The sequence below is a fragment of the Mesoplodon densirostris genome, chromosome 9 (assembly GCF_025265405.1).
Source record: "Mesoplodon densirostris isolate mMesDen1 chromosome 9, mMesDen1 primary haplotype, whole genome shotgun sequence".
NCBI classification, from domain to species: domain Eukaryota; kingdom Metazoa; phylum Chordata; class Mammalia; order Artiodactyla; family Ziphiidae; genus Mesoplodon; species Mesoplodon densirostris.
Genome location: NC_082669.1, coordinates 41,737,771 through 41,765,718, shown reverse-complemented (window position 1 = coordinate 41,765,718; position 27,948 = coordinate 41,737,771). Strand labels below are relative to the sequence as shown.

The window sequence follows — 27,948 nt, the reverse complement described above, 5'->3', positions numbered from 1 at the left end:
CTTTGTTTTATAGTATTTTTTCACTCTGAAATAATTGACGTTTGTTGTAAAACCATTTGGAAAATACTTGAAATTATAAATTAAATATAATCCACATAATACTATCACTCAGATATATCATGCTATATGTATTATTTTCAACACTAGTACTTGTAAATTGCTAAGTCTTTACTGTTCCACTAAATATTTATAACAAAATTTTAATGGCTCTCTAATATTCTGTGGTATAGATGTACCATATTTCATTTAACCATTCTCCTAATATTAACCAACTTAGATAATTCCCATTTTTCCTATTGTAAATAAAACATTATCTTTTACATAAATACTTGTCTATACAATTAATAACACCTTTAGAGCAGAAATCCTTTAAGTAGATAACTAGTTCAAAGGGTAAATGTTTTATAAAGGCTCTAAATGTATAGAGGTAGATTATTTTCCAGAAAGACTATAATAAATTATCCTCCTGCAGACATCATTTATCAGTATATAGGCACCCCTCCATTGTCAGCATGGAGTATTTTTTAAAGTTTTAATTTCCTAAGTGGAAAAATGGCTTCCCATTGGGATTTTCATCTGCTTGTATTTGATTACTAATTAAGGTGAATATTTTTTCTTATAGTTATTGATTACTGGATGTTTTCTTCTTTGTATTGTCTAGTCATGTCCTTTAACACACAAAGCGTAGTATTTTTAATTGAATTATAAAAGATCATTAGTATTGTTAATCTAATTGTAAAATTTTATTACATGCTAATTATCTTGCCTTGTATTATATTGGTTGTTATTTTCACCCTAACTACTGTTTTCGCAGTAAAACATATCGCACATATCTAATCTTTACAGAATTCTCCATTCTCAGAAGTCATGTAGCACTCTAGAGTTTCACTCCAATTTTAAAATTGCACTCTCTACTGTCTTGTGTTGTTCATTAATAGTTTCTTTTATATTAATCTTTTATAGCCACAGAGATAGTAACTTGCTTAAGAACAAAAATAGGGAATATGTTTATCATTATTTCTAGATTTGTAATTGGTATTGTGTTATTGACTTCTAATTTGCTTCTGGGATTATCATTATGTATATGCCCATGAAAATATATAGCAAATTAACTCATGTGTTAATTACCATTATGTTCTAGAAAAATTTATGTATATTTACAGCCGTTGGGAATAGCTTATTTTTCTTGAGACTATCTTTATGCTTGTAGTAAGATCTGGGAAAAAATATCCCTGGGGTATATTAAAATTATTTCAAAAGTTTTAGGATTGTATATTAAAGAAACATTCTGTCATGAGCATGTTACTTGTATCATAGTTAAGTGAAAGGTGGTGTGAGCCATCTGATAAATGATTTCTTTTTTCACATCAAGCAGCCCAGCTTTTCTGAGCATGCTGGCTTTGCAAGGATTTATAGTTCCCTGCCTTCATGCTGGAGTTACTTCAGCTTTCCGTGATGCATTCCAACTAATCTGGAGGTTAAGGCATTCCTTGATCATGGATAGATCTGATTGCTACTCAGCCCTGGAATTCTTTATAAAATTCCAGAACGTGGGCTAGAAATTGACTTAGGGAATCCAATAAAGTTGCAAGTCTTGGCAGTCATCCAAGCTAAATTTATAGACTGGAAGAAATATGGGCTTTCCATTGTTCTCTTTTTCACCTTTCTGGGGTTTCTTTTGTGTGTATGTGAGTGTGTGAGTGTAAATTTATCATTTTGCTGACGTTGGAGTGGAAATAATCATTGAGGAAATCCAGCTAAAGAATTTTCACTTTGGATCCTCCGTGGTCTTTCCGAACTTTGACCCAAACCTGCACCAAGAGTGAATTTGTTCTCCCTCTCTAGGATGCTGGTGTCATAAAATAAGAAGTTGTTCTTGAAAATGAATCATGCTAGTATAACAGCTGATGTACACATTTGCCAGCTAGGTACAACTCCCAAATCCCCGTTCTTCCCCTGGCTCTGTGGGAGCCTTCTTTTTGAGACATGATCTGAGAAAATGTGATCATATGTATTGTTTCTGTTCATTTTGTGAAACGGTAATGGGGGCAAGAAAACAAGCTCTGAAGCCTCTTACAGATTTCAGTCTTTTTGTGTGTGCCTGATGCTCTGTAGTACATGGAGATCCAAGCAATCCTCTCCTATCTGATCAATGAAAATCTGTCTTGTTCTTACAGAATGGATTTGCTGTTGTGAGGCCCCCAGGCCATCACGCTGAAGAATCCACAGCCATGTAAGTACCAGGGACTGTTGCCCATCTCCAAGCGCCACGGTTCCTGGCGGTCACCTGCCCTGTGCATGTCTCTGAAGCCTCTAATTGTTAGCAGATGGACTGAGAAATCTTGCGAGGTACTCCCAGAAGCAGATTTATGGCTTCAGAGATCATATAGCATTTTAAAAAATGCTCTGAACATTATTTATAATGGTTTTCCTGGCTGATTTGCTTTCTTATTTCTCTGTTCTTCTCTATTCCGCAGGGGGTTCTGCTTTTTTAATTCAGTTGCAATTACCGCCAAATACTTGAGAGACCAACTAAATATAAGCAAGATATTGATTGTAGATCTGGTATGTATTCCTGGCCAGAGCTGCATTTTCAGTGACTCTAGATAAAAGGGAGTGAATTTGTATTTCTCTGTTAGGTTGCCTTGCTTTTCGCACTTGCAAACAACTGAAGGGTGTGTTTCCTTTGAATGTGGAAACTCATTAAATTCAGGATTGCAGTTCTGAAACCATAAACATTCACGTTTCACTTTCATGGTGTTAACTGCAATTTAATGAGAAGAAGGCGCAGATCAGGGCAACTTTTATGATGCTTAAATGAATTGATACTTCCACAGTTAAAATAACCCAACAGAACCTGAATTTACTTTTCCCTGCAGAATATAGACTTTAAATAGTCAGATGTGCTGGAAAGAATGCTGTTGCTTTGGTAACCAATTGGCCACTTCCCCTGGTTAGCAATCATGTTGCTTGTTGTGCAACAGTGGTATTATTAAAACAAGTCAGCATGTCATTTTTTCTGAAAAGATCTCAGATCATGTATGCCAGTTTGGGATGACTCCCGGCAGGAACCCTGAGTGATTAAAAGTCAGAGGTATTAGATTAGTCTTGCATTTTAACATGATGCATTCTTACACAATGGAGTTATAATTTGTTTAACAAATGGTTTGTTTAAATGCAGATGACACTTGGCAGGTTGTCTATAGTATATTTGTGAATAATGAGCTGGAGATCTGCCCCATACAAAGGGACCAACCCAGGAAAGGGCGAAAGAGAGCTGACTGGTGATTTATGAGCCCCGTTTTCAGTTTGCCTCCAGTTCACGAGGAGGTGTAATAGGTTGTCTGACAAAGCATAGACAGGAAATGAACCCTGGCATCCAAAGCTAACCTGCTACATCTGCACTTAATTAATTTTTGCAGGTGATAAAAGATTTAAAGGCAAAATATGTTAAAAGTTTTTTTTGAAGTGCAAGGCTTAATAGTCTAAATCTTGTTCGTATCTGCACTCATAATTAAATCTTATTGGGAAGTCGTGGCCTCCCTGTCCCGCCCTCTGATTCAGTTAAGCAGGCACACCAAAGGGTTGAGAGAGCACAAACCAAGCCATGTGAAGAAATACTTAGTCAAGTTAAAATGAAGATAAAAGGAATGAAAGACTGATAACCATTTGTACTGTTTGGTAGGAATGGTTATTTTCCACATCCTGTAGTGTAGCCTTTCTGCAAGTTCTTTGGTGCTGAGAGTATTGAAACCCAATTTCCCATGTATTTTCCAAACATGCTTAAGTTTCAGTATAGGTCATAGTTCAACATTAAAGAAATGTGTTGAAGGCCTAGATATACTACAGCAGCAAGGTCTTAAAATTTTACAAAAATGAGGACATCAGTACCTATTTTCCCATGTATATACAAAATGATGTTTTAAATAATAATCATTGGCTTGCATGATTTATAAGATGGTAAATTTTAAAAATATTTAATATGTTTCTAGAACTCTTAAGTTTTGCTCGAAAGATAAGTGAAAAACTTGAAGAAAGGATAGCAGACGAAGACCAAGGATTGTGGGAAAATTTTTCTATGCTTTCTAAATTTGTCACAATTATTCAGGAAGGAGATTGTTAAACTGTCACCTATCCTTAAGAATTTTTTAGTATTACTTTCTGAGGAATCTCCTCTACTATGAAGATAATAACTGTTAAGAGGCTCTTTGAAAGCACATTTGTGACATCCAAACTCTAAAGCAATGAATTGTACAAGAGACTTGAAGGCTAAAATGCCTGGCTTGTGATAGATGAATATTTTGTACCTCAGAGGATTTGTGTGTAAGGTTTTGTTTTTGTACATGAATATAAGAATAAAAGTTTGTTGGATGTAATTTGATATGATTTATAAATTAAGTTGCTTGGTAGCTATAAGGAGTGTCCTGTAAGCTTACTGGCCTTTGATTATGAATTTGCTCCATTATCCCACATAAAGGATACTGATTTCCCAACAGGCTATAGTAAAACAGAAGTTTTTGTTTTATATTCTCTAAACATATGAAGTTCTGTCCAAAGGGTTGCCTCTGAGATCACCACCAGCCCGCATATTCTTACTTTCAAGTCTTCCAAATTCTGCAGCTGCAGGGATACTTTGAGGAAATTCCCCTGTTTCTTCCAGCTGCCGAGAAGGAAGTTTTAAAGTGCCACGTGGCGCTGAGACATCCGTTCTCCCTGGCTGACAGGTCTGTTCTGCAAGTTAGCAGAGGAAAAGTGAAGGTTCTTCAGTGGCAGAAGAACTTCATTCCTGCATATACAAAGTCACTAACTTTAGCTAAATGATATGAACCAGCTCCATCAATTCCTAGGCCAACAGAAGGCAGAGCTACTCCACTGTTTCAGCAGCTAGATTCCACATTTTTTAGATGCCTAATAACAGAGCTCTAATTCACCCCCTATTTGAAGCCACAGCCAAATATCAGAGGCGTTGAGTATTTTAGGCAGGAATGATTCTAGTTGATCTGTGGAGCTTATTCATTCCAGTTCTCCTTCTGGGGAAGATTCCAAAGATATGCAGATTGGTGAGGAGAGAGAGCAGGTGCACTTGCTTTTCAGCTTGCAAGAGACTGGCCATTGTGTTCAGGGTGTGAACCTGTCCTAGAAGTAGGATTTACCTGAATGACTTAGGTAGCTTTTATGTAATGTGACTTTCAGTCAAAAATAATATGTTTTAGGCTATTTTCATTAAAAAAAAAAAAAGACACTTCAAATGTCCATAGATCTTAGGCAGTTCCATTTTTGGTCAAGCACCAGACTTGACCAAAGGATTGTTGCAAGTGCCTGTACTAAATAATTATAAGTGATAACATTAGTTGATAGAATATATAATTTATTCAGAGCTATTTTAACATTGTAGTGAAAACATGTTGGCTCTAAATCCTTGTATAGAATAAATTTTCACAGTATATCTTTAATCAGTAAAATAGCGAAATGATTTTTCAGTATTTCCCAGCAAATCTTAGATACAAGATCTATTTTGAGGCTGTTCATGATTTGGTTCATTTCCTTACTATAGTAAGTCCTCATAATCACCAATAATTGTCTTATATTGATCTAGTATATATTTGTTGCTATGGAGAAAAAATCCTCAGATCATATCTGACCAGGAAGTATTTTGTATTTATATTTTCAGAGAAACTGGAAAAATACTCTCAAGATTATAAGTTGTTGCCCAAAACAAAAGGCACATTTGGACTTACCTTTATCTCTAAATGCTTTGTGAATATAAATATGGAATCAAGAATTATCCAAGTATTTTAGAATGGGTTTGTGAATTTTAATGAATAATGTCTGTTGAAACCTTATTGTGCTGTGGGCAAGAGTATATTTCTTATTCTGAAATTTGTGCAACAATAAGCACCCAACACATTTTTGAAGAACACATTATTTTATATCTAAGACAAATTATCTTTTATTTGACCTTCTTAGATAAACCTTTACAACATCAAGGCAATATTTTTCTGGTTTTCAAACTGTGGATGTATCTAGGCCCAGAGCAAAATTTTTCTTACAACGCTAACTAAAAATTATATCCTGTAGTAGCAATGCAAATATTCTATCACTGTTATTTTTCAAAATATTTTGTTTGTCCATTCTCTAGGTATCCAGTAGCAAATTCAAGACATTGTGGGTTAAATTGTATCATTTTTGTTCTCATAAAGGACAAGTTTTGCTATTTCCTCCCTCCTTTCCTTTGAACGTTCAGAAATCCAGGAATTAATATATATATTTTTCAGTAAGCTATTTTTTTTCCTGATGTGTGTGTATGCCTTTAGTCAGGACAAGTTTCTGGAAAGATGCCTTTCTTTCCAAATATTTTATGATTCCTTAATTGATTTTGGATATGTGTACTATATAAAAGGGGGGAAGATTAGTGTATGTCTACACTGTGGATAGCAAGCTCACTGCTTTTAGAACCCACCAAAAGGAGGTTTGGGTGGTGTCTAGTGAGGGAGTTCTGGGCTGGAGGTTGAAGTGGAGACAAGTCATATAAACCTCAATAAGGAACAATAATGACCGCCAGTCTCACTTCATAGATTTGCTAAGAAGATCAAAGAGATACGAATGTAAGTATAAGTTAATAGCATAATGGTTATGAGTTTGGCCTTTGGACTGAGAAGTGGATTCAAGACCCTGTCTTGAAAAATAACTGAAGCTCTCCAAGTCTCAGTCTACTTACCTTTTAAATCAGTGATAATATCATATACCTCATATAAATGTTAAATAATCTATGCAAGATATTTAATATGGTACCTGACTCAAAAATTGTAGGAATCATTGTTGAAAATAGTGTGATTCTTACTGATATAAAATAAAGTACAGTGTAAGTAAGTAGTTACAAGTGACCAATACTTTTTTATAACAGAACCTGAAACTATAAATGTTACACATGTAGCAGTAATACTATATTAAATACAAATATATAGGTTATTCACTTTTTGTATTTTTTTTATTTTTTATTAGTTTCTGCTTTATAACAAAGTGAATCAGTCATACATATACATCTGTTCCCATATCCCTTCCCTCTTGTGTCTCCCTCCCTCCCACCCTCCCTATCCCACCCCTCCAGGCAGTCACAAAGCACCGAGCTGATCTCCCTGTGCTATGCGGCTGCTTCCCACTATCTATCTACCTGTTTGGTAGTGTATATATGTGCATGCCTCTCTCTCACTTTGTCACAGCTTACCCTTCCCCCTCCCCATATCCTCAAGTCCATTCTCAAGTAGGTCTGTGTGTCTTTATTCCTGTTTTACCCCTAGGTTCTTCATGACGTTTTTTTTCTTAAATTCCATATATATGTGTTAGCATACGGTATTTGTCTTTCTCTTTCTGACTTACTTCACTCTGTATGACAGGTTATATTCACTTTTATGAGTCATTTATTTTATCTTGTTCAGAAGCTATTAGGAACCATATTAACTGAGACTCTTGACAGTTGGGGTCTTTTATTAAGGACGTTTTTAAAAATGCTATTGGTTTTATTTTTCCTAAATCTTTTATCATTTCCAGCATATTTATATCATAAAACAATTAGAAAAAAGAACTATTAAGTCTTGAATCATTATCGAATACAAATGTCCTAAGAATTTTTTTTCTTTCATTTTAATGAAACAGGCCCTTTATTTTTCCTGTGGGAAGGGGGAGTGGTGTGCAGAAAGAAAAAATAGGAAGAAGGAGGCTGGGAAGAGAGCCATAATATAATATTAAAATTAGGCAGATTGGACAAGATTGCATAAAGGCCCATGCCATCTTTCTGCTTTGGCCCAAATGATTTAATAGCTAATGAGCTCACGCTCCTGTGTCTTCGACTCTTGCCTTCACGATTTTACCAAAATAAAGTATGAAGTCCTTTTTGCATCTGGCATCTCTTTTGAAGTCATTCTAACTGCTGAGGGACTGCTAACTGAATTGAACGCTTCAAGAAAGCCAATTTACTCAGCTGGTTGCAAAGCCTTTGACCTTAATGGTGGGACTTGGCAAATCAATGCATACACGTATGTTTAGTGTTCCGTCAAGAATTGCGAAAATGCTCTGTAAGCCATAGATCCTTCTGCAAAATACTAGTTTGTAGTTTAAACATTAGTCTTTCTTCAGAGGCCAATGAGGCTAGTTAATTAAGCCTAAGGGGTTATGAACTGTTGGCAGTTAATAAGTCATAAAATTCCTCCATAAAACAGGATGCGAGATTCCATCACTGAAGCAAAGAGTACAAAGGGCCGGTGTACAAATATCTAATTGTACCAAAGGACTGGGCTTTCTCAATGACTGCTCATCTGGAGTCTCCAGGGCATGTTTGCTGTGGTTTCCTGATTTTTAGAAGCCAGTTTAAAAAATGAGTGCATTAAAGGGTAATTTGCCTGAAAGTTCAGGAAGTAAAGGGGGTGGTGTGGAAGCAAGCTGAACAGGAGAAAGAAAGAGGGACATACAAGACAGCAAATGAGAAGGAGGGTGGGGTAGAAAGACAGGGAACTAGAAATTAGAAAAGTTGTCTCCACACAGAGTGAGACACGACTGTATTTGTCATCTGTTTTTTTTTCCCCCCCTGTAGGATGTTCACCATGGAAATGGTACACAGCAGGCCTTTTATGCTGACCCCAGCATCCTGTATATTTCACTCCATCGCTATGATGAAGGGAACTTTTTCCCTGGCAGTGGAGCCCCAAATGAGGTTCGGTTTATTTCTTTAGAGCCCCACTTTTATTTGTATCTTTCAGGTAATTGCATTGCATGATTACCCCTAATTTTCTTGTCCTTTGCTGGTGTTTTAAATTACACGAGATTACTGAATTGTCCCACGGGACCAAGAACCAGTGCAGAACAAGTGCATAACCCAGAGCACTGGTTGTCAAGCAAAGTTGGGCTGATTTGACATGTTGTTTGATGTTTATTTCAAGAGCTCACATGTGTTTGTTTTCCTCTCTTCTTGCTTCTTCCCTGTGCTCTTCTCTACCCACTGTGGTGTGGTTTTTCTCTTCCTAGGTTGGAACAGGCCTTGGAGAAGGATACAATATAAATATTGCCTGGACAGGTGGCCTTGATCCCCCCATGGGAGATACTGAGTACCTTGAAGCATTCAGGTTGGTACTTCTTTCTCTGAAAGTGGAAAATTAGAAAACAAATGAAACAACACCAAATGTAAAAGAGAAATGTAAATTTCTAACTAAGGTAAAGTAGCTAAAGGAGTCATTCTGTTAAAGCTCCAAAAAATGTTTGGTTTGAGGGACCTGAATATTGCTACAAAGCCACTTAAGGAGTATGTGTACCAAAAAAAAGGTACATTAAGACCTAGTTGTAGTCAATGGCCAGGAATGTTCCCCTCTTTCTGCAAAAAAAAAAAAAAAGGGAAAAAAAGACTTTATTATTAAGTAGTCTGGAAAATTCTGCCTGTTATGACATATGATGTGATTTAGAATGGACATTAGCATATTAACCGCTCTGGGAATTCCTTCACTACCTATTTAACTTTTTTGAACAGACATTTCGCAAACACCACTGGACTAAAGAATTTTTTGCACATATCTTTACACATAGCACCACTTGGCATTCTTAGTTCCAAGGAACATTGGCCTAGGCAGTCTCATTTTATGGTTAAGTAAATGGCTTTTCCCTATCATAATATGTGTATTTTCCCTCTCACATTAAAACACCAACTGATTAATTGGTTGTTTCCAGTTTCTTTAGAAAATGTAGGCAGTAATTAAAGTGTATATTAATATATACACATTGCTACTTTTTTTCTAAAGAGCTTTAAAAATTAGTTGAAACAAGAAATACAATAAATTAAAAGTTTTTGTTTTGGATATAGTTTTTTAAGGCATTTATTCTCTGGAATTAAAATTTTGTTCAGTGTTTGGAAAGGTCTCTGTTTGAAGGGAAATAGCAGATTATGTCAGTATGTGCCTCACTTGCAAGATTTTAGGAGATTTTAACCTATTGGTACTGCATGAATTTTGGATGTTTTGTTTATTTGAAGCAAAAGCAAACAACTGCATGATAAGAAATTTTTGAAGCATTCTTTTCTTTGGCTAATTTACGAATTATAAATTCCCAAGGGAAAAATCCTGTTGACAACACATCTGAAATAGATAAGAAAATTTTTTAATCAGTAAAGTTTTGATGGGTTTCTGTTGTCCTGTGTATCATTCATACTTCAATTTCTCCTTTGAGAGTCATTTCTCATTTGAAAACAGGCCCAGGAAAAATGATAGAAAATTGCTATTTTTAAGAATATACATTAAAATAAATATATTGTCTTGATATTTGAGGAAAATTCTACTCATATTTCAGATTTGTACTTTGAAAAAAATGTACATGTTCTATAAATAGTACATGTATCTTTACTAGTTATAGAAAAAATAGGTGAAATAAGTTTATTTATTTTGACTTGGGTTGTCTATGAAGATATCTTGTGTTAATTAGCAGTAAAAGTCAACAATTATATTAAGAAACTATAGGGGTTTCAATATTATGAACTCTTTTTGCAACTTAACAAAACATTATTAATGTTTTAAAGGAACTCTAATGGGATAATAGGTTTTTATATTATCTCACATATGAATTTATTTGTCTGTTTACCAAGTTGACCTAGTAACTTACATGATACACACATTAAATTCTCAACTTTACTATAGTATGTGATCATAGTCATTGATCTGCAACATAGAATTACTAGTTTTTTATTATCATAATACTATTTGTGGTACTGTAGCTTTACATAAGAATGCATTATGCATTCACAGCAGGGAAGGATAATTAATACTTTGTATGTCTTTGTTCTCTCATGACAAAGTTAATGGTAGATGAGATTTTTTTAAAAGAACCCCTTTGAACACAACAATTACATTAAATAATGTGAAAACAGATATTAAGTGTACACTATTGATTTTTTACTGAAATGGTTAAGTGAATCAAGTGCACCTGAAAGTGTTTGAATGTCCCCAAGAATGGCACCTTCTCTTTGCCTGGAATGTGGACACTTTATTTTAGAAAACTTTTAAACTTCCCAGTGTGGTCGCCATATCCAGGCTTAATTAGAGGAGAAGCAGCATTATTTAGCTAGGCTGCAGAAATGTAAAATTGTGACTTTTAATGTTCATAATTATTTAAGAACCAGATTTAAAGTATAATAATTCTGTCAGTTTTTAACTATACTATACCATGTCTGCTTGCTGCTCAATGTGTATAACTAGAAATACTTGTAAACTTTTTAAGGAGGAATCAAGAAAGTAAGTCCTTCATTCAAAAAATATTCACTGAACACCTAGTATATGCCAGGAACAATGGCGAGCACTTGGAATTTAGAGCCAGTTTGCTCTCGGGGAACATAATAGAAGTGATACTTATTGTTCTAGTGAACAGATGTCCTTAGACATAGAGAGGATAAAATGATGAATTCTTCCTGAAGGGTTTCGGGAAAGGCTTCATCAAGTATTGTTCAACCTATGCTTTCAAAGATGAGTGGGAGTTTTCAAGGGGTAAAAGAATTGGAGTAGGGGGATTCATACTAGGCAGAGAGAATAGACTGTGAAAAGCATGGTGCCATAAAATGATCTTGCTCTGTGGGCTCAAGAGCGTGAGGGTGGGATTGCGTGGCAGGTATACAGATCATACTTCATAAAGTCTTCTGCAGGCAAAGAATGCCCATCTAAATATATAAATTTCTTTCTAATTTTGGGTTCTAGTGTGATAGACTCCCAAATAATTTTTAATGTAGTATTATTTTATAAGCATATCCTTCTTAATATAATCCTTTTTCTAAGTATTGAAACTAAAGCTCTTTCTGGCATCTGTGCGTGGGTGTGGAATACAGAGGTTGGGAGAAAAGTAAATGGTACCTTTCCTTTTTTCTTAATTTTTAATTGTTTCTGGACTATGATAAGTATCTTTGTGAGGAAAGCCTCTCTGAAACTCCATTTATAATAGGATATAAGATGGCTGCTAATTTTAAATTTGCATATATATTGCCTTTGTGGCCTCTATTATGTGTTTTTTTCTGTGGCAAAAAGAAAATTGCAAGCAAACCAAACATTTTCATGTTTGCTATAAGTTTTAAAGATAGTTTAAAAACTATAATAGAATATCTAAATTAGTTCAGATAATTAGTTGTTTCTTCCTTGTAGTTATCATTCATCTCTGAAATAATTGAAGGTTATGATTCAGATTTTTCTCAAGAGTTTTTAAAATCTTCAAATAATTTAAAATATCTTCTATGTTCACCTAAAATATATTTCTAAGGTTATCATTTTATTAAATAATTATGGGTATTAGTATTAAGGTCTTACATGCCAGGTTCTAGATTATAAATTTTATAGACATCATGGCTATTTCTTAAGTGGTTTGTATAAGCCACAGAACTACTATATGGAAGGGCCATGATGTGGCTCTAAAATCTATGCTCTCTCTGTACCACCACACTGCTACACTTTTCTACTGTTCATGACTTAAAAGACTAAGGTGTGATAAAGCATAGTGAACTTATACTGAAACATAAGGCCTTCTACCCCAAACCGAAATCACAAATGCCTAGTACACAACATGGCAGAGAAGAGCTATTAAGTAATACTGGCTGAATGAATCAATTAATAAATAAATAAATCAGAGAAGAAAGGGGGAGTAATATACTACAGTAGAAGCATTGGAAACCCCTGAGGGACCTGCATGAATCCTATCTCTTGGTCCCTCAAGGACCATGCTTCACAAAGAACTCTGAACACCCATTCATTTGCTTATAACAATTTCAAATGTCTTCTCTTCATTCAACAAATTTGCTAAATGCCTGCTTAGCAGCTTCTGTTCCAATCACTTCAAAATATTGTTCCAATGGTTCTGTCTTATCCATAATCCCTAGATGAGCGCTGGACACATTTTTTCTAAAGATGAATTCTTTAAGAGTTCTATAGATGTTAAAGTGGTTATTTATATAAGAGAGTTTATTTATTTATTTATTTTTATTTTTTTTGCTGTACGCGGGCCTCTCACTGCTGTGGCCTCTCCCGTTGCGGAGCACAGGCTCCGGACACACAGGCTCCGCGGCCACGGCTCGCGGGCCCAGCCGCTCCGCGGCATGTGGGATCCTCCGGGATCGGGGCACGAACCCGTGTCCCCTGCATCGGCAGGCGGACTCTCAACCACTGCGCCACCAGGGAAGCCCTAGAGAGTTTATTTTTTGTACAATATTATATGTTACAGGTGTACAGTATAGTGATTCACAATTTTTAAAGGTTATACTCAATTTATAGTTATTATAAAATGTTGACTATATTCCCTATGTTATACAATATATCATTGTAGCTTATTTTGTACATAATAGTCTGTACCTCTTAATCCCCTACCTCTAAATTGCACCCCTTCCCTCTCTCCACTGGTAAGTACTAGTTTGTTCTCTGTATCTGTGAGTCTGCTTCTTTTTTGTTATATTCACTAGCTTGTTGAATTTTTTTTAGCTTTTTCATATAAGTGATATCATACAATATTTGCCTTTCTCTGTCTGTCTTATTTCACCTAGCATAATGCCCTCCAAGTCCATCCATGTTGCTGCAAATGACAAAACTTTACTCTTTTCTATGGCTCAGTAGTATTCCATTGTGTACACACACACACACACACACACATACACACACACACACCTACATCTTCTTTATCCATTCATCTGTTGATGGACCCTTAGGTTGCTTCTGTATCTTGGCAGCTGTAAATAATGCTGCTGTGAACATTGGGATGCCTATATCTTTTCAAATTAGTGTTTTTGGGTTTTTTTGGATGTGTACCCAAGAGTGAAATTGCTGGGTCATATGGTAGTTGTATTTTTAATTTTTTGAGAAACCTTCATGCTGTTTTCCACATTGGGTGCACTAATTTACATTCCCACCAACAGTGTGTGCGAGTCCCCTTTTCTCCACATCCTTGCCAACATTTGTTATTTGTGTTCTTTCTGATGATAGCCATTCTGACCGGTGTGAGGTGATATCTCATTGTGGTTTTCATTTGTATTTCTCTGATGATTAGCGATGTTGATCATCTTTGCATGTGTTTGTTGGCCATCTGCATGTCCTCTTTGGAAAAATGTCTATTCAGTTCTTCTGTCCATTTTTTAATCAGGTTATTTGGTTTTCTGATGTTGAGTTGTATGAACTATTTATATATGTTGGATATTAACTCCTTATTGGTCATATCATTTGCAAATATTTTCTTCCCATTCAGTTAGTTGTCTTTTCATTTTGTCAATGGTTTCCTTTGCTTTGCAAAAGTTTTTAAGTTTAATTAGGTCCCTTTTGCTTTTATTTCCTTTGCTTTAGGAGACAGATCCAAAAAATATATATTGCTATGATTTCTGTGAAAGCGTATTCTGCCTATGTTTTCCTCTAGGAGTTTTATGGTCTTACATTTAGGTCTTTAATCCATTTTGAGTTTATTTTTGTATATGATATTAGAGAATGTTCTAATCTCGTTCTTTTATATGTAGCTGTCCAGTTTTCCCAGCACCACTTATTGAAGAGACTGTCTTTTCTCCATTGTATATTCTTGCTTCCTTTGTCATAGGTTAATTGACCGTAAGTGTTTGAGTTTATTTCTGGGCTCTCTATTCTGTTCCATTTATCTATGTGTCTGTTTTTGTGCCAGTGCCATAATGTTTTAATTGCTGTAGCTTTTATAATAGTCTGAAGTCAAGGAGAGTGATTCCTCAAGCTCTGTTCTTCTTTCTCCAGATTTTTTAGGCTGTTCAGCCTCTTTTGGGTTTCCATACAAATTTTGAGATTATTTTTTCTAGTTCTGTGAAAAATGCCATTGGTATTTTGATAGGAATTGTACTGAATCTATAGATTACCTTGGGTAGTATGGTAATTTTAACAGTATTAGTAGTTTGTTCATAGTGGGCAAGATAATATGTATCTCATGCTTCTAATTGAATCTAATGAGGAAAACATCACGTGTTTAAAAAAAAGAGTAGCAATTTCCAATGTAGAAATAAAATATTAGTAGTCCTTCAAATTATGCATATTTTATTGGATAGATAAATGAATGAATGAATGAGTGAATGAATGACGATCTCTGTGGATTTTTAATTTCAAAAACCAGGTATAAGCCCTTTACATTTGGAAGGTATGGATGAAATAATAAATGAGTCATTTGGCATACACTGAAAACAAGCTAAGAGAGTGGCTTAGAGGTGTTGATCTGGGTTCCTTAGATGCAAACAAGTTGTGATTTTTAAAAAATTACTGCTCTCCAGGCCAATGTGTTTATAGTCTGTAGCTACCATAATTAATATTTGTTAATGGTAAGGATTTCCAAATACAAAGGGTCTGTAAATATGAGGTCTTCGGGCATATTCACTTCTGGGGGGAAACTCCTAAACAGAATGATTCTGTTTCACCAAGGTTGCCAGTATGCCAACTGAAAAAAGAGGATTTGAGCGAGTTATCTAATCTAGAAAATAAATATCTAGTCAAAATATGTGTTGTTATTTCTATTGTAAACTAGTTGTTTTTTCTTTTCATTGATTTATGAAGTATCTCTTTAATCAAAATGTTTTTGTGCTTGCAAATGTAGCCTTTGCTAAAATACTTTGACCATATAACTGATAGAATGTTTAAAAATTAGCATATTTGTTACGAAGTCAAAGCAGCTGAATCAGTTGGACATATACAAAGAGCCCAAACAGCCTATATCTCTTTCCGTTGTCTTTGATTTATACCTGTTTGCTTTAATGATATAAGCAAATTTAAAATCCACTGATACAAAACTGTGACTGGAAACTTGACTAGATAACATCTATTCTCAGTTCATCTGTAACACTGTCAATTCTATTGTAGATACAGCATCTTTAAAATAGAGCTTCCTATGATTTCTCCTGTTTGCGGCAAAAATAGAAACATGCATTTAACTTGAAAGCAGAGAATAGAGCCCTTAATTGTCATATTCATAGAGCAGGTATTCCTCAGACAACTAGTCAGTAGTGGTTAGCTTGGAGTTTTCTTAGAGTGGTTGAATTTACCATGGAATGATAGTAGATAATTTTGGGCAGTGAACATAAATAAGTACAATATTTTATTTTCTCTTGTTTTATCAAACATATCATTGTTGTTACAACTAATTTTAGAGCACTGACTTCTAAATAGTCTTGTCATATGCAGAGACTGAAATTTAGAGGTTGCTTAATTCTGTCTGAGAAATGAGATGGGATCATAGTAAATATTTATGTTATCTCATTGGTAATGACAACTAAGTACATATTTTTATGGTTATTCTTATTTTTATCATATTTTAGTGAAATTTCATGGTAAGAGAATGTAAAGTAAAACTATTATAAAAATAATAACATAATATAGTGATAATATCATAGTAATATAGAAATTCATTGAGGACTTGCTAGTTGCTCATTTCTTTTCATCTTCACAAGTTGTTGAATTAAGTGCTCCCAGTTTCCAGATGAGGATACCAAGCCCCCCTTGAGTTCAGTAGGTTGGTTACCTGATGTCACATAGCTGGTTAACGGTGATCAGGGACTGGGTGGCAAAAAGTGTGAGTGTAGAGACAGTAGTCCTTTGGCCCTAAGCTATAAACTATAGTTGCTCTGTCAAGAGTAGGGGTAACAAAACAATAATAAAGTGAGAAATTCTTTGCCAGTGCATTTTAGTCTATCCAGCATTTATCTTCGACATCTAAATTGGTAATACTATTTTAAAATTGAAAATTACTCCCTAATTCTCACTACCCTTGTATCATATAATAATTCCAAGCCACTTCTCTTTGTGCCTTTCCTCATGTGGCACACTAAGCCTATCAAATAACACCCCTATAATTTTTCTTCCTTTTGATAACGAGACTGTTTACAATGGAAAATATATTTTTTCCTTTTTTGTTAAAATAATTTTTTTTCATTATGTACACATTTAAATGTTTTTGGAATGGGTATGGGATTGAACTTGAGAAAACCCAAATTAAATTTTAATAGAACATAGACTGATAAATGAATGCTTAGATCCAATTTTGAAATAAAGAATGATTTGTTGTCATCTAAAAATCATACTCAGTACTGCAAAATGATGTGGGGTCTTGTTTTGTCTATAAGAACTGTGGTTGATGCTTCCCAGTCTTGAAATGGATTTTCAATTGTTAATGACAACCAAATATATTATGCTCATGATAGTATGTATTTTCCCAAGGATGTTGAAGACATTTTGGGAAAGAGGGTGGAATTTCTTGAAGCAATTTGCCAATATGAAATACTGTACATATCAAATTGGCCTTACTACCATCTTTCTCAGACCATTTATCATAGCTCACAAATCAAGCCCACATTTTCTCTTTCTGAAAGACTTGGCTAATAGAGAAGATGTGGGCTTCAAATCCAAACTTGTCAATCAATCTTGGGAACAAAGCAGTAATGATTTTCATCTATTGATATTTTATTTCAATGAGGAGCAATACATATGAAATTACTGCTGAAGTGATCTACAATTTTATTCATTGTCCAGATTCTGTTCTTTATATTCAGCATGTAGAGATGTTTCAAGAAGTTTTATCAGAATAGGTCAGAAGAAAAAGCTCCATAGGAATAAATTTTAGAAAGCTGTCAGCTCTATCTGCTCTTTAGTTTCAGCAATAAGTATAGTTTCAGAATAATTTTTTCTCTTTCATCTGTGCAACATATTGTACCAATTTTCATCAAAAAATTACAATTTCTATAGGTGTGTGTCTCTAGATACCCTTAGAATTTTGCTCTTTGACCCTGGGAGTAAATTGATCTTATGCACACCTGTCTTCCTTGGGAAACTTGCAAACTTCATTTTTGAGCTGAGCATCAAAGAGATATGATATTATTAGACAGTATAGAACTCAGGTAAAAAGTCCAGGAAGTATCTTGAAGTGCTTGAAGTTTTGAAATGTGAATTATATTATCTTCTGTGAAGAACTATTTAAAATAGTTCAAATGCAAGGCATAGTTTTTATTATTATTTTAAAAGGTCAGATCAACTGTAAAAATTTTAAGACAACATTTTTCCCTTCTGACTTAGAACAGTTTTAAAGCCAGAAATTTCCAGGAATTTGTGTAGCAATTATACAGTTTTCCAAATAATAAGGACTAATTAAAAGAGTAGCTATGTTCTATTAACTTTTCCTTAGCGCTTCTCTGTAAGAAAGCAGTTTGCGTGACTAGAAACGATTTGTTTTTATTTTCAAGATGGAACAGTGGATTACAAAACCCTTGCCTTGCACAAAATCCTCCCAACATATGTGTAATACTCAGAGATATCAGGAAATGAAAGCTTTCTACGAAATATTATTGTGAAGCTTTTTAGGCCAGAAATAGCAGATCTTTTGGACTGTCAAGCAGCTCAGATCAATTCATCAACTTAAATCATCTCATCTAGTAATAATGGAATTGGTGTGCAGTTAATTATGATATGACATAGCCAGAATGGAAGATAAATATAATTAATAAACTATGGAGTCACACTTTTTTCACAGTTTTAGTGAATATTTTAAGATTATGCTTCATTTACTGGTAAGATAAAGCCAAATAAAAGTCACTTATCCTGTATTTCATTAAACAACTATTTATTAACCAAATTTCAATGCCTTTTGTTCTTCATGTGTTTTCTTAAAACTGAATAGTTCCCCTCTATTTCCATGATTTCACACCTAAAGTTTACTATAACTAAGTTTGAGATGACAAATAATGTGAAAAAAGAGATAGAACTTTGTTTTAATATACCATAAATGTAAATTTGTAATCTTTTTTCTGAACTAGATAAATATAATGTTTACTAATAGAAATTTACTTATTAACTTCTCCAAGTAAAAGTGTCCACTTTGGGAAACTTGTGTTCACTAGGAAGTCTGTTCAGATATTACTTCTGAGGTTCAGGGCTGAAGCTTACACCATTTTCTGGTAGGCAGGACTTTCAGATAGTAGTCCAGGTCTTTGCATGACATTCAGATATCTGAATGATAGATTCAGTTTTCCATATTTCATCCCAATGATTTGATGTTATGTAGATGAAACTTGTCAACATTTGTTCCCATTTATATAGACATTTAAACTCCTCTGGCACTTTTATAGAAGGGTGAGGATTTGTCCTTGTAACTCTTATAAATCTGTCCATCTTTCTTATGGGCGCCCCAGTTCTGGGTATTTGTTGTCTAAACATCTACTCCAAAGAGCAGCCCTGTTGTTGTGAAGCCATAGGGAAATCAGCAGGCTTACAGACTGCGTAACTCCTAATGGGAAAGGCTCAGCAATGTAACATTCTTGCCATTATAATTCATATTTTGCTATTTAAAAAGTGGGTGGGAGGGGGAATTCCCTGGCAGTCCAGTGGTTAGGACTCAATGCTTCCACTGCAGGGGGCTTGGGTTTGATTCCTAGTTGGGGAACTAAGATCCCACAAGCCATGCAGGGCAGCCCCCAAAAAAGTTTTCAGAATACACAGTCTGAGCCTCTGGAGAGAAAATAAGACATTTTATCCAAAAGAAAAAAAAAGGTGGGTGGGAGAAGGGGTAGATGGATGAGTGAGTCACCTTTCAATCTCAGCAGAATTTTAAATCCATCTGCATCTCAACTTGGGCATATTTTGCATCCCAAAATAATTGCAGAAATGGCCGTCAAAAAATAGCCTCTACATATTATCTTATGTATTAAAGATATATATTGTTGTAGTTGAAAACAAAATATTGGTTCACCTAGGATGTATATTTTTTGTTGTTTCATAACTTCTTGAAATTAAAGCAATATTGGAGTTACTGATATGGACTGAATTTCAGAAACAAATGAGCATTTTTACTCAAATAATAGTGAAAGCTAAGGTGTGAAGGGGAGTTTGTTTACACTCCAGATTAAGAATGAAGCTGGGGTTTCCCTGGTGGCGCAGTGGTTGAGAGTCTGCCTGCTGATGCAGGGGACACGGGTTCGTGCCCCGGTCCAGGAAGATCCCACATGCTGCGGAGCTGCTGGGCCCGTGAGCCATGGCCGCTGAGCCTGCGCGTCCGGAGCCTGTGCTCCACAATGGGAGGGGCCGCGGCGGTGAGAGGCCCACGTACCGCAAAAAAAAAAAAAAAAAAAAAAAAAAGAATGGAGCTGGCACAGATTTATAATTTAAAAGTTTTATAGCCCAAAGAAAGCTTGATCTTCTGTGCTTTCAGTTTCAGAAAAAGTCTCTTAAATGTTAAAGTTGCCGCACTGGGCCTCTGACTTTGCTTTGTGTACCCAAGTCCTCTCCCTTGTATAAGTTTCTGATACTATCACTTCCCTTTCATATTGCAGGACTTCTAAATTGAAAATACATTTGCAGAAATTATTTAGTGATGCCTTTTTCTGCAATAAACATAATTTTTCCAAGTGACTCAGCAGGTGAAAAAGGCAGGGACAGAAATAATAAAATCTGGGGTGTGTCATATTTTATTGATTCAGTTAAGTTATCTGATTAAATTCTAAATTACTCGGAAGACTGAAGTCTGTAAGAAGCTTAATATATTGCCCTTAGTCTAGTTATTTGAGGATATGACAATTGATACAAATCAAATACAGGATCCAAATGAAAAATAATAATTATGAAAGAAGGATCACTCACTTGTTTACTAGTGTCAATTTTTAGAAAGTAAACAAATTACTATTTTGTGTCTTCTAAAAAAGCAATGATATCTCTATATAGATATATAGACATAACGTTTGACACAGTTCTCTAAACATGCTTTTGAAGAAATTAGAATGTAAAAAGATCATCCCATTGTCAGAGCTGAGCATGAAATCCTGTACCAAGTTTGAAGGCCCACTTTAAAATGTTGTTGTTTTATAATACCTTTGGAAAAGTGTATTGTTCCTTGTAAAATACCTACATATTCTCCTTGGGAATGGCTCCAGACTGTAACTGAACCACGAGGTTGCCCCCTGGTGCTTTATATATTGTTTAATTGTTTGCCTTTGGTGGATGTTTTTATTAAAAGCCTATTCTTTAGGATAAGACCAAAGTGTCATTTTAAGAACAGCAGAAGCAGAGCTGCTCCGTCCCATAGCTCTTTTTCATAGGTGTGTTAGTGAACACTAGATGCAGCTAAAGAGCCTGCCAACATTTTTTCTTGTAATACTTCAAAAAGAGCAGCGAGAACAACAAACAAAACCCCGGATTTTTATTTTCCTCCCATAAAACATGACTGCACTGGCCAGAAGAGCTGTGAGTTTGAATGGCTGTGCCCAGGGCAGTAGGGAAGAGAGGTGTTTGTCTGCTGTGTGTGCTTACCCACTGCTGTGTCTGTGTCTTGGTCCAGGAGGAGCTAGTCTGGCGTTACATGCACCTTGGTGCGCATGGCCAGGTCATGCCCGAGGAGCTTGTGGGGCAGGGAAGTCCATGTGTTAGGAGGGCCGTGGTGGGCTTCCTGGGGTGTTCAGCAAACCCATGTATGCTGTAGTGTACGTCGCAGCTACAAAGAAAGTTCTTAATGTCCTCCCCCTCCCCACAATCTGGTTGTAAGATAAGTATCATTCTGAAGTTCTCAGATCACTCTGAATATAAATTAGGTCTGGAAAAAGTTATTAATCTAATGATTTTAATTCTAAATGTTCTCCCTGAATATTTTCTTCTCTGAAGTGGCATCACCATATCACTCACTGATTTCTCAGAAGTTGGCTCTGGAAAGAATTCAGTGTTCTCTAGCAGGTCCTTGCCACAAAGAGCAAGCAGGAATTCGATTAGTCTTCTTCCCAAGCTAGTCTTCCTGACTGTGACCCACCCTCAGGCAAGAAGCTTGAAGGCGATGTACCTTGATACAATTTCTAGGGCTTAAATGATCTCATTAAATTCCAATGCTAGATATCATGTTGACCTTTGAGGAAATATGATTATTGACAAAATGTAAGCCTGTTATACACTATATCACTTCAAAAGGAGAAAGGCCATTAGGCCATAATTACATCAGAACAGTATACACATTTGGCTGGTTTATAAACTGTCACTTTCAGAAGTACCAAGACATATAAAAGTCTCCAAAGGTTCCATTATGACCCTATTTCCAACAGTCTTCTCTGACAAACTAAATAAATTACTGCATGTATTGGACCTTTGAGGCTTGGGGCAAAGAATGGAAAAATTATTTACAAAAGCTTGAAAATATTTAATCACTAGAGGCAGGGGGCAACGGTGTTTTAATTAGCAGGTCCTCGGGCCATTGGCTGACTGGAGGCTTTCTCAAACAACCACACAAATGCACTGAATAGCTGTTTGCCAGCCTTAGGGTCAGGTCTGAGATGAAACAGATAAGATAATTGGCTCTAATGAAATCCAGAAGGCCTTGGCTTTCTTGTTTGAGCTTGGATTTGAAAAGTGCGTGTGGAAGTGAGGCTTAATTCAAACCAGAACGGAGCTAGGCCCGCTTCTTAGTGACTTTGATATTGTTTGAAGTTCTAAAAGTGTTCGCCACACCACTAGCCTGCTGGGCTGGGCCTCCCTGGTACCCTTAATTACTAAGCTTTATTGCTGACTTTACTACACAGGAAAGGGGCCATTATATGTTCCATCAACATCAGCTCTTCTCAGATTGGAGGAAAGGGCAGGGTTAAAGGCCACTGTAGGAAGGCAAAAACTTCACTTTGAGGTAGTCAGATCATTTACCAGTGTTGGATTTCACCGTTATGCCCATACATTCCTTACAACACAGAAGCCCAATTTCCATTCTTTAAACAAGTGATTACTTTTCAAAACATTTTTGTTTGTTCCTGTTTTTTTGCAGAGAGAACATTTATTTTTAGGGGCTGAAATGATTGCACCTGATATATTGGAGAAAAAAAAAAAAGTAACACCTCCCAATTAATCATCACACCAGAAAGGTCTGGTTGGATTCTGTAATAAGGAGGATTATTATTAATGCTCCTTTGAAGTGGAAATAAGTGAGGAACCCTCCTGTGGTGTGAGAGTTGTCCTGACACCCTGAGGAATAAAGACCCCTCAGGAGACTCTACAAAATTAAATCCCAGCTTCTAGAGTCTTTCACAAAGGGGTTATACAAAAATGCTCTCAATCCAGTTCAAAGCCAAGAAGCAGAAATGAGGAAGTCTCCCTCTTAGGGGTTGGCTGCAGTGTCACCAAGCATTCTGTCCTCTGCAAGCTTGCTGCTGCTCTGTTGCTTTTGGTCCATTTGGTAAAGATGGATTATGCATCTTAGCGAATTAATAATTATTCAAGCCTTAGCCCTCTCGGACAAGGAGAGCTGGTCATGCTATGAAAGCCAAGGGACATGGAGTTCAGGCCTATTTCCTGCCCTACTTATCACGTCTTGGGTAGGAAAGTCATTGAGTGATACCATCTGACTTAGCTCTTTTTGAAATAAAAACAACTATTTTTGCCTTATTTATGTTAATTTGACATTAGTGTGTTCTGATCTCATGCACGATCCTGGGGACCATTCATCCAGTACTCCTATCTGAGTATTCTTATGCACAGGCTGGACTGGGCATTAGCTTTCCACAAGGATGATGCGTCTGGGCCTAAGTAAGCATATGGAGAACCCAGGGAAAGCAGTATTGAGAAAACAAGACTGAGCGTCCACTTCCTAACCTCCTAAGAGAAATTAAGGAGGCCTTGACAGATTTTTTTGTCAGTGATGAACATGATGTCAGCTCAGATCAAAAGAAAAAAAAGTCTTAGAGTACTCAGCTAATTCAAAATATATTTTTTTATTAGGCACGGTTATTGACTGAATGCTTTTGTCCCCCCCAAATTCATATGTTGATGCTCTAACCCCCAATGTGATGGTATTTAGAGATTGGCCCTTTGGGACGTAATTAGGGTTAAATGAGGTCATGAGGGCAGGGCCCTGGTCTGACGAGATTAGTGTCTTTATTAAGAGACACCAGAGAGCTTTCTCTCTCTCTCTCCCTGAATGCATGTACCAAGGAAAGGCCCTGTGAGCACATGGTGAGATGGTGGCCATCTGCAAGCCAGAAGGAGAGCCCTCTACAGGATGCAACCAGAATGGCACCTTCACCTAAGACTTTCAGGCTCCAGAATTGTGAGAAAATAAGTTTCTATTGTTTCAACCACTCAGTCTATGGTATTTTGTTATGGTGGCCTAAGTAAGTAAGACAGGCAACACAAAGATCTGGGAGAGCAAGACAGTTCAATAATAGCTCTAAATTTGAGATACCAGTAGAAGTATCTTCCACACTATGTTCTGCTAAACACGAGATACAGGGGATAATAATATGCATTTCTCACCAATAAGAAATATCCTTTGGTGAAAAATCTCCTCTTGATAATTTGTAAAAGCATATGAAAGAGTTTTAGAATTCCAGTAGTAAGGAAATCTTAGATTATTTAACACATTATTTCCTCAAATTACTTGAACATGGAACTCTCCATTTCCCCAGTTTCTTTCCCCCAAAAGAACTGCAGATACCACAGAAACTAGCATTCCATAGAACATAGTTTGGGAAATTCTGATATACAGGGAGCAAGGTTAGTTGGCACTTTAGACAGTTCATTATTAATTAAATAAACATGATAATATAAAAGTAAGTAAAATATATCTACCCTTTAGATTCCAGCAATCAATCTAATATAAATAAGTGCAATATATAATATTTCATTATCAGATAAACTGAGTACTTGGGTGAGCCATATTCTACAGACTGTCTTCTCCATTTCTCACTGGTTGCATCTAGATGGTTCTTAGATAACACATGGTCATAAAGACAAAGAAAGAAGGAATGAGAAACATAGAAGCAACAAGAGGGAAAAGAGGGTCAGTTTCCTTTGATATCACTATTAAATCATCCAGTGAATTTTCTTAGGGTAACGTTACTGCCATTCAGAATTATAGCAAATTGGTGATATTTTACAGTCATTGTGTGTATTTTGTTTCAGTTTAAATATGTGCACATACCTCCCAAACTTATTAGATCAGATATGACACATTAAAAACATGGATTTGTTTTTTTTTAACTCTTAAAATTATCAACTAATTGCAGTGTGAACATATAATTGGTTTTATGGGTAAATCCATTTATGGACTTAAGAAATATTAAAGCCTCATTTGTTATTCATGACTACATTTTGCTGAGGGAGAAGAGGATAAATTAGTTTGTCTTTATGTCAATAAGAGAAGAGTTTCAATTAAGTAAGTACCTTTCATGATAAGAAAGCACACCCTGAAATAAGACAGTAAGAGTTAAACTATATTACTTTTCCTGGTTAAAAAAGAAAGTGGCTTTGGGAGTGGATCCTGGGATATCATGGTGTGGTAATGTCATTTTGTTTCCAAAGATAATATTTCTAGATGTACATATGTCCTGAACTTTATCAAACCACAGCTATGGTTATCACATATTTATTCAAAAGATAATTATGGCTATCAGAGCAATAAATCAGCAAAGTCCTTAGTTGTTTGCTTAAAATGCTCTTTTGTTTTACTGGATGTTTAAGTACTCAACCATTGTCTTTAGGATCTCCATGTAGGTTGAATTATATAAGTGAAAGAAAAACACCTGAATAAAAACACAAGAATAAACCAAAAAATTACTTATATCAAAACATTCAGAAGTCATTAATAACATTATGACACACAAACCTTTGTGACATTTAATAGATTCAAAAAAAGGAGAAAATGATTTTCTTGAATAACAAAAGAATGCAGCTTTCCTTGGCTGAATTGACCCTGATTCCAGTATGCCAAGTATGGGATGTGTTTGGGAAACTATGGTGTGGCTGGAATGTGCAGTGTTCCATGTAACACAGAATCTTGTACTTCTTGTTCTGGGAGAGGCAGAAGTATGACACTTCTCTTCCCAAAATGACCGTTGAGGGAAGAATTTTTCCCTAGAATAAACCTACAGAATGCTTTCCTCCATGAATTGTCAATAGATATTTCCTGGGCCCAATGTTAAAGGAGTATCTTTCTTCCCAAAGCTCAAAAGCCCTGCATCTATTGTAATGTTTTGTCCTCAGACATCCTTATGAATTGGACAAGGTACTTATGAAGATCACACAGGAAGCTAGTGTCAGGGCTAGAACAAAAGCTTGGATGTTCGCTCACCATTCATTCAAAATGGGAACCTAAGTGTATTCCCAAGACAAACATGAATGGATTTAGAAATATACTTATTTTAGAAATATATATATCTTTAGAAATATACCAGCCACTCAACAATGCCTTCTTCCCTTCTGGCAGGCAGGTATATGCCTGTGGGGAAAATACCATAGAAACTGAGGTTTATTGGAAACTTATTCCCAGATACAACTCTCCTGACATGGCTGCTGAGGGGTGCAAAAATGGCACAACTGTGTTCTGACAGACTGATCAGTTTCTTAATTCAGACTTTGGGGCTTGAGGTATCTGTCATAGGCATGGATGTGCATAAAGCTGCCTTACAAGTAACTGACCTACTGTGGACTCCACTCTGGGCTAGTTGCTGTCGGAGGAAAATGCAGAAGTATCCAGCATTTTCCTTGGAGAAGTATACAGTCCTAGTTGGGAGTGAAAGTTACTGTGAGACAGAGAATCAACAAAGGATAAAATATTGACCATGCAGTAGGAGAACACAGATAAGGGAAAGAGATGCTACTCCAAGCCTTATAAGTGCCCCCCCGCTTCTGCAGGTGTCCAGGGAAGGATGATTTCACACAACACAGGCATGCTATCATTTCTACTCAGAGTCAGACCTCAGTTTATGGGTCTCATTCAATCTTCTATGATTATGAGTACTCTCTTTCAGAGAAAGAATACCAAGGAAAAAAAATTTAAATAGGTACAAGGCCTTGGAAAGGGTTCATGTGAAAGAGGGACTCTGAAAATTAATCTTCTTAGTTTGATGGTAAATATGCCTTGGTTTATTTAACCCTAATGCCTTGTATTGCCATTATTTAGAATGAAAGAATGTACAACATATCATGTAATGAGCCTCAGATAAATTTAGTGGCTACTCTAGCTAGGGATGGGAAGCAGAGAAACTCTACAAAGGTAGAGAATTTCTTAGAGAAACTGCACTGACAGAGGATGATCTTGACATAAAAATTCAATATCTGGGATATCTTTTTCATCCTAGGGCACATGCCAAGGAGATCAAAGTAAAGGATTTTTTTCTCTCTTTCCAGTGTACGTTAAGGCAGACTTTTTTTTCTAAATAAACGGGATTCATCAAGGGGAAATATAGTCAATTCAAACAAAACAAATCAAAGTGCAGGTGGGGCGAGCAATCAGTGTTTGCATGGAGAGCACACACTTTTCTACTGGTTTTGGTGTGAAGGGTCTGCACCTGTTTGTGAACGTGTTCAAAACCGGGACTGAGGCAAGTCCCTGAGCTGGCCTGACTCCGACTTTCCTCCGAAGGGATAGAGTTGCTTTAATGCAGTGCATGTGTAGGGAGTTTCATCTTAACCAGAGTGATTTATGTTAATGAAATGAAACAGAGAAAATACCCTTGACATCCTAGTCTCCTTTTAAAAATATTAAATAAATATGTCCAGGACTGTTGTATAATTATATTTATTAAAACAAATGGAAGACTTCAATAAACTCCAGAATAAATTTGTAGGTGACCCTGGGTAGGGTTAAATCCATTAGAAAAAAAAATGAGTTTGGGGGTTCCTTACTGATTCTGAGAATTCTAAACAGCCATTAAGATCAGACAATGAGCATCAGGTTTAAGGTAATTTATTCTGTAATTTTGTATATTCTTTTGTGTGGATTATGCAAATTTAGTCCCCAAATCATGATTCACAAAATATATTCAGAGCATCTTTATAAATCTGATACTAAGCCTCCTTAACTGCCTGTTTGGAAATTAAGTAGTGTCATATTTACCTTTAAAGGATCTCTTTGGAAATGTTACAATTTAAGAGTTTAGTTTCTAGTGTTTGTTATTACTAATATAGAACTAGTCATTTTTAAGACTTTTTAAATTTATTTATTATCAGTTAT

General features: G+C 35.8%; 1 protein-coding gene across 9 annotated transcripts in view; it reads left to right on the top strand.

Annotated features, from left to right (window-relative positions):
* The window catches only part of HDAC9 (histone deacetylase 9), a 579,212-nt gene that overhangs the window by 368,676 nt on the left and 182,588 nt on the right, over nt 1-27,948 (top strand). For all 9 annotated transcript variants that reach the window (XM_060108643.1, XM_060108642.1, XM_060108648.1 and 6 more), the window contains 4 exons: nt 2,178-2,233; nt 2,478-2,565; nt 8,588-8,707; nt 9,019-9,116. In XM_060108643.1, coding sequence (XP_059964626.1) covers nt 2,178-2,233; nt 2,478-2,565; nt 8,588-8,707; nt 9,019-9,116 — 362 coding nt within the window. The remainder of the gene's footprint in view (nt 1-2,177; nt 2,234-2,477; nt 2,566-8,587; nt 8,708-9,018; nt 9,117-27,948) is intronic.